The 16,304-nt window shown below is 44.1% G+C and overlaps 1 protein-coding gene across 5 annotated transcripts in view; it reads right to left on the bottom strand.

Annotated features, from left to right (window-relative positions):
• The window catches only part of USH2A (usherin), a 457,494-nt gene that overhangs the window by 25,704 nt on the left and 415,486 nt on the right, over window positions 1-16,304 (bottom strand). For all 5 annotated transcript variants that reach the window (XM_081185934.1, XM_081185935.1, XM_081185936.1 and 2 more), the window contains exons 63-64: window positions 12,193-13,706; window positions 5,722-6,043 (exon numbers count right to left, since the gene is read on the bottom strand). In XM_081185934.1, the coding sequence (XP_081042060.1) occupies window positions 5,722-6,043; window positions 12,193-13,706 (1,836 nt within the window). The remainder of the gene's footprint in view (window positions 1-5,721; window positions 6,044-12,192; window positions 13,707-16,304) is intronic.

Here is a 16,304-nt window from a genome sequence, read left to right as displayed (position 1 = left end):
TAGTCTAAACTTAGGACACCTGATGCATACTCATAGCAGGATAACCCAAATCAATAGAGTCTGAGCAGAAGGACATGAAGGCAGAACAGGAAATCATTCAGAGATACAAGGCAGCATCCTTTGCAGCCAGTTGGAAAATTAGTGTGCTCTGGCTTGGGGATTATTGCTCTTCCAGATCAATGACTCTCCAGAGGTGTTTCCCATCACCTAATGCCTGATCCAAACTGGAGCAGCCAGGATTGAACCTGGGACCTTCTGTAATGCTCTGACTGAGTCGCAGGCCCTCCCAATATTGTCCTAAATACATGGACTTTTGCTAAAGGTTCAGAGAAAGAAAAGGAAGACCCCCCCCCTTACCTCAGTTGTGCTGTTAATGTCAAACCCATTAAGCTGGACCTTGATGACTGACAGCATTTTTTAAAGTGTTGCAAAGGGCCTGGCTCTAGTGCCTTAATTTTAGCTTCATTCAGCTGGAGGAAATTTAGTTGCATTTAAAATTTTATGGCCAGCAAACAAGCCTCCGAGAGAGAGGCAGCAGAATCAATATCGTGCTTAAGTGAAATATAAATCTGGGTTTCATCAGCATAATAGCGAAAGCCAATCCCTATACTTATGAATAAGGTGTCTCACAGGCAACATATAAATTGTCAACAATGGTGGGACTAAGAATAGATCCCTGAGGGATGCCACAAATGACAGTAATGGCAGAGGAACACACACACAAGACTGCTAAAGATATGCAATTTGAACACAACTAGATCCAAGGACTGTCAGGCTTACTCAGTTTCAGCATGGACCTTAATAAAGAATTAATTAATAAATCCAGGTGGAGAAACACTCATGGCAAATCTGATCAGACATGGCTTTGAACTCATTTGAAGGCTTATTCAGTGGTGGGTATGGCTCAAAGGTCGTAACTACTTTTCTCCGACCACTGTGTCCACACAATCTGATCTAGCTGAACTTCTCTAAGCGGTTAAATAGCTTTTATATTTTTGGAAGGGTTAGAACTTTCAGTAGCCCACTGCATTGGTTTTGCCAGGTTTTTGCACATAAAGTTGTTCATATCTATTTCATGTTCACACCACCATTTCACCAATATTAGTATTAAAGTTATCCAAGTCCTTCTCCAGTCAGATTTTATTTGATAAATCCCATTTCTTGGCATGTGAGGCAGAAGACTTGCTTCTATTCACCCTACAACTTGTTCACTCAACCCACCATGACTCATGCTGAATTGCCAAGAGAAAAAGATTTCCTTAGGAGAAGCCAATGTGTCAACTAGTTTGAAAAAACCACAAGTGAGCCTGCTGCCTTAAAAAGGACCACATGATTGGAGAGCTATAGTCTGGGTTTCCAATCTTCCATTTTTGGTCAAGGTCTTCTAGCAAGTTGTGGCTGAGCGTCTCTAGGTAGTGTTGCTTGATGCATATTAACCAGGCATTTTTCAATCTTGCTTCTAGCCAGAACGTGGGTTGTGTCAGTCAACTTGGTTGATGACCCTTCTTGGAAAAGACAGGGGAAATGTGATTTGTTTATTTTCCTGGACCTCCTGGCAGTTTTTAATACGTTCAGGCATGGTGTCCTCCTAGATGAATTCATGGAGTATTGATTTGCAGTGGCTTCACTCCTTTGTTGCTCAATGATTCCAGAAGGTAGAAGTGGGATACTATTGTCATTCCCTGAAGAAGCTTGCATCTGACATTCAAGGTATCTAGTCCCCTTCCTTTGTTTTTTAACTTCTGTATGAGACCACTGATAGAGGTCATCCAGAGTTTTAGAGTGGGTGACATCAGCATAAGCTCTGTTTCATCTTTCCATCCGAACCAGACATGACAGTTTTGTCCTTGAATGAGTCATGCACTGCATGAGGCTGAATAACTGAAAAATTAATCTGCAGAAGGCACAGCTCCCTGTGGTGGGTGGTCCTAAAGCTGGAGAATTGCCCATCATAGGTAGGGTCACACTCTCCCAGAAAGAGTAGCGTGTTAGGCTGGGAACAACTTGATTTCTCATATAGAGGCTATGCTAAAGAATGTGTTATGTTAACCTTGGCTGATACAACAGGTACATCACTCTCTGTAAAACAGAGCCCTTGCTATGGTTGGACATGCCTAGGAAAACTCTGTCTGGAGTCTGGACTATTGTAAAGTGGTGTATGAGGGGCTGCCTATGGAGACAGTTTGGAAACTTGAGTTGATCTAGAATGCGACAGTCAGTGTAGTGATGAATAAAGGCTGCCAGAGTGCATATCAAATACTGCAGGAACTCTGTTGATTACCAATTTGTTTCCATCCTAATTTCAAGGGAATATGTCTTACTGTTAATGTCCTGTATACCTGGGCCCAGAATACCTGAGAGAGCACCTGCTGTCCACTGAACACTGTCCACCTAGAACCTTTTCCCTTGTACAGTGGTACCTCGGGTTAAGTACTTAATTTGTTCCGGAGGTCCACACTTAACCTGAAACTGTTCTTAACCTGAAGCACCACTTTAGCTAATAGGGCCTCCTGCTGCTGCCGCGCCGCCGGAGCCTGATTTCTGTTCTTATCCTGATTTCTGTTCTTATCCTGATGCAAAGTTCTTAACCTGAAGCACTATTTCTAGGTTAGCGGGGTGTGTAACCTGAAGCATATGTAACCTGAAGCGTATGTACCACTGTACCTCTGTAGGATCCACAGGGTTGTAGTCAACTAAGTCCTACTCAGAATGAACATAAATTGTTGTTGTCTTTTAATCGTATCTGACTCTTCGTGACTCCATGGACCAGAGCACGCCAGGCACTTCTGTCTTCCACTGCCTCCCACAGTTTGGTCAAACTCATGTTCGTAGCTTCGAGAACACTGTCCAACCATCTCATCCTCTGTCGTCCCCTCCTGCTTGTGCCCTTCATCTTTCCCAACATCAGGGTCTTTTCCAGGGAGTCTTCTCTTCTCATGAGGTGGCCAAAGTATTGGAGCCTCAGCTTCACAATCCGTCCTTCCAGTGAGCACTCAGGGCTGATTTCCTTAAGAATGGATAGGTTTGATCTTCTTGCAGTCCATAAATTAGTCTTGTCCATTAACTTCAGTGTCTATTCTGAGTGGGGCCAGCACGGCATACCATGCATCATTTTGCATAATTAAAATAGTGGGGTAGGGGAAACATTCCATGTAATGCTTTTGCCTGTGTGCACCATGTAGTGGAAAGAAGGAAACAGGATTATATTTAGACCCATAGAAACCCTGTTGTGAATAGATTATATGCATTCCACACATGAAAGAATGTACTCCAGAAGAATGAAATAATGACCATTGACGGACTTCAGTTCATTGTTTTAAATAACCAATAAGATCATGTTTAAGTTCATTTACTTAATTAACTTTTGTCTTTATGAAAGGTGATGTCATATTAAATCTGCTGGATGTTAAGGTGCCACAGGATTCTTCACTTGTTTGGATTTTGTGATAATCCTATCCTGTAGAACAGGTATTGTCAACCTTTTAAGACCCAGTACACACTTTAGACCCAAACATGCATTTGAGGACCAATTTCTCAACCTTTTGACATATCTTTCCATGATGGTAGAGCTCTTTTTGTGACCCAGCTTGGATCAGGCTGTGACCCACCAGTGGGTCTCCACCTACTAGTTGAAGACCAGTGCTGTAGAAGGCACACAGTAGCTATAATACGTTTTAGAAAAGAGAGGGAAAATGAATTTCCAGTGCCTCTTCTCTTCCCCTTAGTCTCAGACACGAGACATCTACTCATGTAAGAAGTTCACACTGCTTCCAAAACACATTGAGCGCCTGATTTAAAGGCGCTTACCTCAACCATAATGTACCGGATAGTTTTTTGAAAAGATTTAATAATTTTGTCCACAAAGAGCCGAATTACAAGAAAAAAGTATCCCCTCAGGTACATTAACTGGGAAGAGAGGGATGGGGGTAGGGGAAGGGGGGGGGATAAAAAAGATACCAGTCTCTAAAATAAAGCGATCTATTTTGGAAAGAATCCTAGCAGTTACCTCATTGCCATTAAGTTCATTGAAGTTTAAGGAAAATTACATCATTAGAAAGAGTAGGAAATCAAGTAACCCAAGAGCCATCGTCAGCGATGAAAGATGGGCTCCCCCAAGATGCCAGACGTTTTGGCATACACTTGCCAAATGGAGGTCACACACTTCTCAACAGCAGCAATACAGATTCAGTCTGCTCACCCAAGAACATTCAGTGGCAAACAGAGAAGACATCCAAAGTTCATTAGGCTTTATGTTCTCTTCAGAAAAGAAGACATATGGGAATAATGACTGAAGCGAGAGAGTTATTATAACCATTCCTTTAAAGTTCATGGCATGGCTAAGAGGCCTCTGGATTTACTATTATGCACATACAATACAAAAGCTATCTCCATCTAGAAATAGCTCTACAGTGGTACTTCGGGTTACATACGCTTCAGGTTACAGACTCCGCTAACCCAGAAATATTACCTTGGGTGAAGAACTTTGCTTCAGGATGAGAACAGAAACCGTGCTCTGGCGGCGCAGCGGCAGCAGGAGGCCCCATTAGCTAAAGTGGTGCTTCAGGTTAAGAACAGTTTCAGGTTAAGAACGGACCTCCGGAACGAATTAAGTACTTAACCCAAGGTACCACTGTATGTGGAGCCAAGCCAGGCCATACACATCAAGAACAGAATGCTCAGCTCACACCCACACTCACACACCCTTCCAGTCCTGATCAGACTCGCAGCTTCAACCTCACCAAGAGGGCAACATCCTCTATTGCAGGCTGCAGTTCAGGGGCAGGACATTTACTCTACATGCACAAAGTCCCAGGTTCAATCCCCAGCATCTCCAGGTAGGATTGGGAAAGACTGCAGACTGAGAGAGTAGCAGCCACTCAGAGTAAACAGTACTTCCCTGTGTGGGAAGGAGCTGCAACTGAATGATTACTGTAACATGCTTTATGTGGGGCTGCCCTTGTATCTGGCCTGGAAGCTTCACCTAGCGTTGAATGCAGCAGCCAGCCAGATTACTATGCCAGGTTCAACATATTCTGTTAATTCGCGAAGTCCTAAGCAAAGCAGTCTCAAAGGATCTTAAGAACCACCTGATTCCCCATGCTCCACTTTGATCACTGAGATCCTCTGGTGGGGCGCTTCTGGTGGCTCATCACACCCCTGAGACTCAGTTAGCCTTCACTAGGGGCCAAGTCTTCAGTGTGGCAGGTTCTGCCTGTTGAACGTCCTACCAACAGTGGTTCAAGCAGGATGCATCCCTTCCTTCTCTCACACATCTTTTGAAACTATATTGTTTTGACAGGCCTTTACAATATAAATGGTATCTTTTTATGGATGCTTCTTGCTGGTTTTATTTTTATATGTTGTACGCTACTTGGATAGATTTTTATGAAAGCATGGAGTATAAATATGCAAACAAACGAAAGTGCTGAGAGCATTCACAAACATTTTGCACCATGCCTCTGAAAATATGTCAGTTTCTGTGCATTACAAAAAATGTGTATGTGTAAAAATGGGAATCGCTGTGTCAAAAAACGGGGAGGGACATTGACTGTATTTAATTCTTGAAGCTCTTTTTGTACATGTGAACTATATGGAATTATTGTAACACTTTTTCTGAGTATATAGTCTTTTACAGTATATTAACAATTTAGCAATAAAGCTTCTTTCCAAAGATGTTCATAGGAATCATAGGATTAGGTCTTCATTCTGTATGTGACATACCTGATATTCATATTCAGTAAAAGGCAGAAGTGTGGCATCTTTGAAGGATGTGGATGAACCATTATAAACAAGGACCAGGTCTAGATTTAGTTGCTCAAGTGTTACTTGTCTTCTGTAAAGCTCGTAATATAAGATCTTCCCATTTGGTTGCTTTGGACCTGTCCACACAATGGAAAGAACAGACTGGATTCCACCATGGCTTGACTGCACATCTATGAGGGGGGCTGGCTGGATTTCAGGAGGTGCTTCAAGGGTCTGTAGAGAAGCCCATTCACTGGAAGTGCAGCCCAGGAGTGTGCAAGCTTGCACTTGGACTTCATACCTTTAGAAAGACACATCAGAAGGAAGTTAAGTAGAAGGAGGGCTATAAACGTATCTATTGCACATACGTGTAATTACAGTAAAGATGTTCCAAAAGAAAGGTGTGCACAGCAGTGTTGTGTTTTAAAATAAATGCAAATAATAATACTCTTGGTGGCTCCCAACAAAATATTAAGAACACAATAAAACATCAACCTTTTAAAACTTCCCTGTACAGGGCCTTCAGGTGTCTTCTAAAAGTCATATACAGCCGTACCTTGGTTGTCAAATGGAATCCATTCCGGAAGTCCGTTTGACTTCTGAAAACGTTCGACAACCAAGGCACAGCTTCCAATTGGCTGCAGGAGCTTCCTGCACTCAATCGGAAGCCGCAGAAGCCACGTTGGATGTTCGGGTTCCAAAGAACGTTCGCAGCCGGAACACTCACTTCCGGGTTTGTGGAGTTCGGGAACCAAAATGTTCGACTCACAAGGCGTTTGGGATCCAAGGTATGACTATAGTTATTTCATAGAATCATAGAATCATAGAATCATAGAGTTGGAAGAGACCACAAGGGCCATCGAGTCCAACCCCCTGCCAAGCAGGAAACACCATCAGAGCACTCCTGACATATGGTTGTCAAGCCTCTGCTTAAAGACCTCCAAAGTAGGAGACTCCACCACACTCCTTGGCAGCAAATTCCACTGTCGAACAGCTCTTACTGTCAGGAAGTTCTTCCTAATGTTTAGGTGGAATCTTCTTTCTTGTAGTTTGGATCCATTGCTCCGTGTCCGCTTCTCTGGAGCAGCAGAAAACAACCTTTCTCCCTCCTCTATGTGACATCCTTTTATATATTTAAACATGGCTATCATATCACCCCTTAACCTCCTCTTCTCCAGGCTAAACATGCCCAGCTCCCTTAGCCGTTCCTCATAAGGCATCGTTTCCAGGCCTTTGACCATTTTGGTTGCCCTCCTCTGGACACGTTCCAGTTTGTCAGTGTCCTTCTTGAATTGTGGTGCCCAGAACTGGACACAGTACTCCAGGTGTGGTCTGACCAGAGCAGAATACAGTGGCACTATTACTTCCCTTGATCTAGATGCTATACTCCTATTGATGCAGCCCAGAACTGCATTGGCTTTTTTAGCTGCCGCGTCACACTGTTGGCTCATGTCAAGTTTGTGGTCAACCAAGACTCCTAGATCCTTTTCACATGTACTGCTCTCAAGCCAAGTGTCACCCATCTTGTATTTGTGCCTCTCATTTTTTTTGCCCAAGTGCAATACTTTACATTTCTCCCTGTTAAAATTCATCTTGTTTGTTTTTGCCCAGTTCTCTAATCTGTCAAGGTCGTTTTGAAGTGTGATCCTGTCCTCTGGGGTGTTAGCCACCCCTCCCAGTTTGGTGTCATCTGCAAATTTGATCAGGATGCCCTTGAGTCCATCATCCAAGTCATTGATAAAGATGTTGAATAAGACCGGGCCCAAGACAGAACCCTGTGGCACCCCACTAGTCACTCTTCTCCAGGTTGAAGAGGAACCATTGATGAGCACCCTTTGGGTTCGGTCAGTCAGCCAGTTACAAATCCACTGAGTGGTAGCATAGTCAAGACCGCATTTTACCAGCTTCTTTACAAGAATATCATGGGGCACCTTGTCAAATGCCTTGCTGAAATCAAGGTAGGCTACATCCACTGCGTTCCCTTCATCTACCAGGCTTGTAATTCTGTCAAAAAACGAGATCAGGTTAGTCTGACATGACTTATTTTTCAGAAATCCATGCTGACTATTGGTGATCACAGCATTCCTTTCTAGGTGCTCACAGACTGTTTGCTTAATGATCTGCTCCAGAATCTTCCCTGGTATTGATGTCAGACTGACTGGGCGGTAATTAGTTGGGTCCTCTCTTTTCCCCTTTTTGAAAATAGGGACAACATTTGCCCTCCTCCAGTCTGCCGGGACTTCGCCTGTTCTCCAGGAATTCTCAAAGATGACTGCCAGCGGTTCTGAGATCACATCTGCCAGTTCTTTTAATACTCTTGGATGCAGTTCATCTGGCCCTGGAGACTTGAATACATCTAAACTAGCCAAATATTCTTGTACTATCTCCTTAGTTATTCTGGGCTGTGTTTCCTTTGCTGAATCATTTGCTCCAAATTCTTCAGGTCGGGCATTGTTTTCTTTATCGGAGAAGACTGAGGCAAAGAAGGAATTGAGGAGTTCAGCCCTTTCTGTGTCCCCTGTTTGCATTTCACCATCTTCTCCTCTGAGTGACCCAACTGTTTCTCTGTTCTTCCTTTTGCTACGAACATACCCATAAAAGCCTTTTTTGTTGCTTTTAACCTCTCTAGCAAGCCTGAGTTCATTCTGTGCTTTAGCTTTTCTGACTTTGTGTCTACACGTGCTGGCTATTTGTTTGAATTCCTCTTTGGTGGTTTCCCCCCTTTTCCATTTTTTGTACACATCATTTTTTAATCTTAATTCAGTTAAAAGTTCTTTAGATAGCCACCCTGGCTTCTTTAGGCACCTTCCATGTTTCCGTCTCATTGGTATTGCCTGACGTTGTGCTTTTACTATCTCCCTCTTAACAAATTCCCAGCCATCATGAACTCCCTTTCCTTTTAGTATTGCTGTCCATGGGATCTCACCCAGCACTTCCCTAAGTTTTATGAAGTCGGCTTTCTTAAAGTCAAGAAATTGAGTCCTAGTATGCTTGGCTGCTCCTTTCCGCTGTATAGTAAACTTCAGAAGAGCATGATCACTCGCGCCTAATGATCCTTCCACATCTACCCCACTAACTAGGTCATCAACATTGGTTAGGACCAGATCTAAAATGGCTGTTCCTCTTGTTGCTTCTCCCACTTTCTGGACAATGAAGTTGTCTGCAAGGCCAGTGAGGAATCTGTTTGACCTTATGCTCTTGGCTGAGTTTGACGTCCAACAAATATCCGGGTAATTGAAGTCCCCCATTACTACTATCTCCCTTCCTTTTGCATGCTTGGCCATCTGTTCCAGGAAGGCATCATCTATGTCCTCCGTTTGGCTTGGGGATCTATAGTAAATTCCCACAATGAGGTCTCTGTTATTCTTCTCTCCCTTAATTTTGACCCAAATGCTCTCACTTTGGCTTTGAGGTTCTAAATCTTGGATCTCTTCACAGGTATACACATCCCTGACATATAACGCCACTCCTCCTCCTTTCTTGTCTGGTCTGTTTCTCTGAAATAGATTGTATCCCCCCATTATTACATTCCAATCGTGGGACTTATCCCACCAGGTTTCAGTGATGCCTATTATGTCATATTTAGCTTGCTGTACCAAGAGCTCAAGCTCATCTTGTTTATTTCCCATGCTTTGCGCATTAGTGTACAGACATTGAAGTCCATTGATCATTCCCCTGTGTCTCTTATTTAAGGATTTTTTCCTCCCACCACTAGGTCCGCATGCTGTTTGCTCCATTTGGTCTATGACATTTGGATGATCATCTTCATTAATTGATAGACTCATACCTTCAGGAGCACTGTCTCCCTCCCCCACATTAGTCAGTTTAAAGCCCGACTGATGAGGTTTCTGAGATTTTTGGCAAAAACATTTCTCCCAACCGTTGTGAGGTGCAGCCCATCACTTGCCAGAAGTCCATCTTCAAGAAACTGCAGTCCGTGATCTAAGAATCCAAACCGTTCCTGTTTACACCATTTGCGAAGCCAGCTGTTCACTTCCACTATTTTCCCCTCTCTCCCTGGGCCACGTCGTTCAACTGGGAGGACAGACGAGATGACAATTTGTGCATTTAGTTGCTTCAATTTCCTGCCGAGAGCCTCGTAGTCTCTTTTGATCTTCTGGAGGCTATTGCTTGCAGTGTCATTGGTTCCCACATGAACCAAGAGGAAGGGGTATTTGTCAGTGGGTTTTATGATTCCTTGCAGTCGTTCAGTTACATCTTGGATCTTAGCCCCGGGGAGACAGCACACTTCCCGAGACATCTTGTCAGGCCCACAGATCACTGCTTCTGTTCCCCTCAGTAGGGAATCCCCTATTACCACTACACGCCTCCTCTTGGGTTTGGTCGGGGTTCTTCCGTGAGCTGTCCGTTCCAAGGTCGCCTGCACATTCCCTGAGGACTGACTTTGCTGCTCGTCTTCATATACCTCATATATTTATCTGTTTGACATCTGATGGGAGGGCGTTCCACTGGGTGGGATGTTTCCTTTCACTCCACTTTTTGCACTGTGGTGCAAGTAGTAGTAGTAGTAGTAGTAGTAGTAGTAGTAGTAATATACCCCACCAATCCGGCTGGGTAGCAAGCATAATGGCCTCACATACATGAAGGTCCAGAACCTTCAATGCATGTGTGGATCTCTAGCATAAGCACTCCCCTCCCCCCATTTAGTTCAGTGTAAAGCAAGAGTTGCAAACATGCACACCCCTTTATCTCCTTTGCTGAAATGGATGGAGACATTCCTGCATGTGTGTGCACTGCGATCCCCATGTCTGCAACAAATCAGCATGGTTTATATATTAGGAACACATTACTTTGAATATATTTGGTGAGATAATGGCTATGCTTTGCCTGAACTAGAAAAAAGTTGCATTTGAATGTTAAAAGTTCCTTATATCTACTGTAAGACAAACTGTAAGTTCCTTGTTCAGTCAACCAATTAGGTGGCTTATAATTTCAAAATATATGATGAAACAGAAAGCTTAACTCAGGCCACTCAAAGTTAGCTGAAACAAACAAGTCTTACCACATTTCTAAAAAATATAATCATGCTGCAACATTTGTATCATAAGCTCCGCTAAAGAAAAAGGATCAGGCTTTGTGATCTGAACTCGCATTCCAGCCTGTCTGCATTAAATTTACAAAATTAATTGTTAGCCTACCACAGCCTGGTAGCCTCCAGAGGTTTTGGACTGCCAGCCAGCTGAGAAAAGCTGGGCCATGGACTATGGTTTGTTCCCATGACTATCTGTGACTCAGACAGAACTTTTATCTTCCTCTGCCCATGCTCTTATTTATAAAATAATGATGGGAGATCAAAGAGACTTCTACTGCACAAATGTATGCATTACTTCTCCACTTAGCTAGCAAGTGAAAACATGTTAAAATAATTGGTTGAAAACCTTGCATGTGCATCCAGCCACTTCCTATAAGTTTCCACTGAAAATAATGGGACAACCCGTTCAGGGAGGAAAAGAAATGAGCACTCTTGTCCTGCAATTCCGAGATTGCTATGCATCAAAAGGCAGGAAATGTGATGCACACTGTGTGCTTAGGCCTATACACATACTTAGAGTTGAAAAGGAAAAAAAGTAGGAGAGTTTTCTGAAGCTATTGATAAAAGGTCCTCTTCTAATTGAGCAGCTAGTGGCATATTAAAGATCCCATTGACAAGGGCTGGCTATAAGAAAAAGAAAAATTGATTGATTCAGTAAGCTCTGCTGAATGGAGAGTTGACAGTTTTTACAATGGATAATCTACTATACATTCAGATCAAAGCTGCCACAGCCACCCTCCATTCAGTACTGAGGACCAGTCTGAAGAGATCTCATAAACTCAGTTGTTAAAGCATGAGACTCTTAATCTCAGGTTTGAGCCCCACGTTGGGCAAAAAGATTCCTGCATTGCTAGATGACTCCTGCAGTCCCTTCCAACTCTACAAATATATGATTCTATGATTCATGCCTTGAGACATTGTTCATAATGCATTAGCAGGAATATTTTGGCAAACTCCACTAGCCTAGCATCACATTCTGAAGGCATAGCTCTGTTAGGAAGCATAGCCGGTAGCTTCTAGGGGCTGAAGCACTTTTGGGGCCCCTCAATGTTCAGTTCTGCCCCCTGGCTCCTCATGACATTGCATGTGTGACGCCATGATGTTGTGTAGGGCTCCCTCAATCATGCTAAGAAGCTGGTGCCTCTGTTAGGGAGAAATATGGGGTCCTTCCTGCTAAGTCTGTTTTTACATGCTGTTTGGTCTTCTGCATCTTGAGGATACCAACCTCCCAGTCCCCCCCCCAACCGGTAGAACAAACTGGTTACAGGGAGCCAAAATTCGCCAGTCATCTAGGACTGCATTGGCATAAGAGCATTTTGTTTTGATTTTTCATGTGTCACACTATGATCAGAATAACAGACAATATTCACGCACTGAAGTACGTGTTCACAAGTTACCTGTGATAGGGTTTTAATGCTGCGAAAGTGTAGTACCGTCTCCCAAAGGAAACATGTGTTGACTCCAGATGAACAGCTTTCTTCTCCGATTCAATAGGGTCCCGCAGCGTGATTGTATAGCTGACTATATCCCCATTGACTTTTGCTGGTGGGTCCCAAGTAACCAAAATTGTCTCTGAGGACCATGCCTGCAATCGAGGAGGTGACATTCCAGATGGGGCAGAGGGATTAGTTCTGCTTGTGGCTACAGCACTGGTGACACTTCCTTGGCTGTTGTTTGCAGTAACAGCGTAGCTGTATTCTTTTCCTGGAGTTAGCATAAAGTCATGATAACGAGTATCCAGCCCCAAATAAACCAGAAACCCGTCTCTCCTTAGCTCGTAACTTTGGATTTTGCCATTTGGATTTGCAGGAGCCTTCCACATGATTTCTATCGATTCTGAACCTGTCACTAGCAAGCTGGGGGCATCTATATTAAGTGGTGCAGCCTCCATCGTCCAAACAGATTGGGGTGCACTAGCTGTACATCCTCCATTGGTACAAGCAACTAGCATGATGTCATACCTGGTATAAGGCTGTAGATTCAACACTTTTCTGAATAAACTTTTTCCAACATAGAGCTCTTCGCCATTTAATTTTAAAATGTACTTTGTGATTTCTCCATTTTGGATCTGGGGTGGTAACCACGATACGTTCATTTGGGTGGAACCAAGATCTTCTAGGGTGGGAGGGTTCACGAATGCTGGAGCTGCCTCGAGTGTCCGAATACTGGCATGGTTGCTGGTGGAGCAGCCTCCCATAGTACAAGCAGTTACTGCATAGTTGTATTCTGTATATGGCAGTAACTCTTCATCAGTATAGTTGAAAGTAGCAGCATCAAAGCTAAAAGGATATGGAACGTTATTTCTGTGGAGCCTATAAGACTGCAAAATGCCATTGGGCTCTTCTGGGGAGGACCACAAGATCCAAATTTTGTTTGGACTTTTGGGGATATATCTCAAGACAGGTGCAGCCAAGCCCATTGGGGCAGCTTGACTGGTCTCTGCAGCAGACCATGAACTGTCAGCGTAACCAGCTGAATTCCAGGCACGTATCTTATATTCATACTTAGTCCATGGCTGCAAATGTTGAGCACTGTATACAAATGTAGTGCTCCCAGTGTTATATTCGGTGAAAACATTTTCTTCTTCTGTTGTTGCATTGTTCCCCGAAGCATTTCCTTTGCTGCGTCTCTGAATAACTTCATAGCGCATTATTTTCCCGTTTGAATTAATTGGCGGAGACCAGCTCAGTCCAATGCCAGTCGCGTTCACCGACTGGATTACAGGGGCCAGCTGAGATTCAGGAGGGGCTTCGTCCGTCCAGATTGGCTGGGATGAAGAGCGGCTGCAGCCAGCTGCAGTGCAAGCTTCAAGGACTAGGATGTAGAGAGTGAAAGGCTCCAGGCGCTTGAAGAGAAACTGACGAGACAAACCACTGTATTCCAGGTTATCATCGTTGAAAATATTATAGGTCTGGAAGAAAAATAACATATATCAACAAAAGCTATACGTTACTGGCAAGACATTCACAGCTGAATCCTGCAACTCAGGCCTGCATTGCTTCCAGCTCAACAAGCCAAACGCAGCCTGCTAGATATGTATGACTCCCATCATAGACGCCATAAACAGCCTGTCAAGTACTCTGCAAGCCACAATAAATGTTTGGTGTGCACCCATAAAACCTGGAACATCCACCTTCAACCCTTCCCTCCTCCAAAAGAACAACATTAGTTTCTGCGAGAGATGTTGGAAGGAAAAATCATATTAAGGTGATCATTCTGTTAGGGTATGCATTCCGGCATTCCACAGTGAAATGTGGGAGCAGACTAGTTACACACACACACCCTGGCAGAAGGGTGTCTGCACCCTTTGCCTCTTATCTTAGGTTCTAGAAAGGCTGGTTTTTAAAAATGAAATCTGGGATTATGGTTCATCTGACAGAAAGGGAATAACCTTAACCTCCCTGTGGACATCAATGCCTGTGTTGTTGTGATGAGGAGCGATGCGGGGGGCGGGGCAGGAAGGAAACTCATATGTACTGTCCTGGGCCTCAGAAGAAGGCTGGCCTACAGTGGCCACTCACTGTGTCTGTGGGGAGCAACAGTTAAGGCCTCCTCTGTGTATGAACCCAGCAACTAGGCTGTGTTTGCTTGCAGGCTGGGGGTGGGGAATTCCCCTTGGCTGGTGGTATCAATGGGCGGTCTTCCTGCCAAAGAGGGCTAATCTGAATGGGCCAGTCAGAGGCCACATTTGGAGGGTGGTGCCTCACTTGCTGGTTGGGCATTGGCTGTTGCCCTGCCCGGCCTGGCAGCGAGGCTGAAGGCTGGCATACAGTCTACATTGGACTTGTCACAGTGAAGCCTCTGGCAATGACTGGCTGAATTTATGTGAATAAAGACCCCTGTTGCTCAGGGATCCATAGTTTGCAGTTGAATATATGTGACAAAAGGGAATATTGCTAGTTTGGCATTAACAGGCTTAAACCCTCACTTGGAGATGGGGAAAGGTCCTGAGAAACAAGGAACTGAAGATCAAGCTGCACATCAAGCAAGCAAACAAACAAACCAGAGCAATCAGAAGGAGCAGCAACCATTCCTTCCCCAATTGTTGTTTCTGAGAGAAAGAAAAGCCCAGTGATTGTGTTCCTAGAAGGAAGAACTATTGCAGGGGTCAGCAAACTTTTTCAACAGGGGGACCACTGTCCCTCAGACCTTGTGGGGGGCCAGACTATATTTTGAAGAGAGAGAAAAGAATTCCTATGCCCCACAAATAACCCAGAGATGCATTTTAAATAAACGCACACATTCTACTCATGTAAAAACACGCTGATTCCTGGACCGTCTGCGGGCTGGATTTAGAAGGCGATAGGGCTGGATCCGGCCCCTGGGCCTTAGTTTGCCTACCCATGAATTATTGCCTCCTCTCACTCCCCACCCCTGCACTCTGAGAAGCACCAAAAGGAAAGCAGAAAAGTCCCCAAAGGTAAAGAACAGAAGGTCCAACTAAATGTCACATTAAGCTGCTTTGGGCGGCTTTTCGTTTAATATATAAGTGGCAGCTTTAATCACACTGTTGTTTTTTAAGCATGCTTAAATAAATAGGATAAGACAACAAATGTAGAGAAATTATAACACGTCATGCTGTTTAATGGACAATCTACTGCAGTTCTGTTTAATGCAGGATATCCAACTGTTCATGGTAACAAACCTATAGAGCTCTTTGTAATTCTAAGAATGTAGCCCAATACCCATCAAAAGGACACCACTTGCAAAACGATTACTAAAAACCTGTGATAGCTACATCTTCATACAATCATACATATATCCTACAGTCAAAGGTGGGGAAAGAAAGGTAGAAAAGGAAAGAAAAATACCATGAGAATTAAATTTAGCAAAGACAGTGCAAAGGAAGAAAGTAATTATGACAGAAACGGGGTCCTCAGCATTTGCGTGTTGAGTCCCACAGTGCCACCCACCAAAAAATTCACACTTCACACGTGATTTTTGTTTAAGGTTTTTGGCATAATTTTGGCCACAACTTTATTCAAATACAAAAAATGTGAGTGGTTGCTTAGGCATTGGTTCCGACTATCTGTCCTTGCCCTCAAGGACAAAGCTGGCCCTTCCGGACACCAACAGAAGCCAGCGTGGGAAACAAGTATTGGGTGAGAAAGTGAAGCTGGGCATCAGTCTCACACTACTCACCCTCATGTTCCGGTGGGGCTTGCACGGCCGCAGGTCCGACTCCGGGGACAAGGACAAATTGTATGGCAAGCCCCTGGATTCCTTTAACGGAATTCCCTTCGCATCATTTGGAGGGATAGGCACTTACCCCTCCAAGCACCAATTTAACCAATGCCTAACCGCCAACCTTACAAGTTGTGACGATTTGCTACGCAGTAGGCAAAAACCAAATGGCACCAGCCAATCAGCCAGATGGCAAAATTCCTACCAGGCCCCCGCTCCAAGGCGGACGACCCCATGACAGGCATAGCAAGGCCAATAGAGCAAAACAAAAAACCACCCTATAAAAGGGAGGGAGGGCGGGTGATCCGGTGCAAAACGGCCAAGA

This window comes from Podarcis bocagei, assembly GCF_964188305.1.
Source record: "Podarcis bocagei genome assembly, chromosome: 3".
Classification (NCBI taxonomy): Eukaryota; Metazoa; Chordata; class Lepidosauria; order Squamata; family Lacertidae; genus Podarcis; species Podarcis bocagei.
This window is presented reverse-complemented; position numbering and strand designations above follow the sequence as displayed.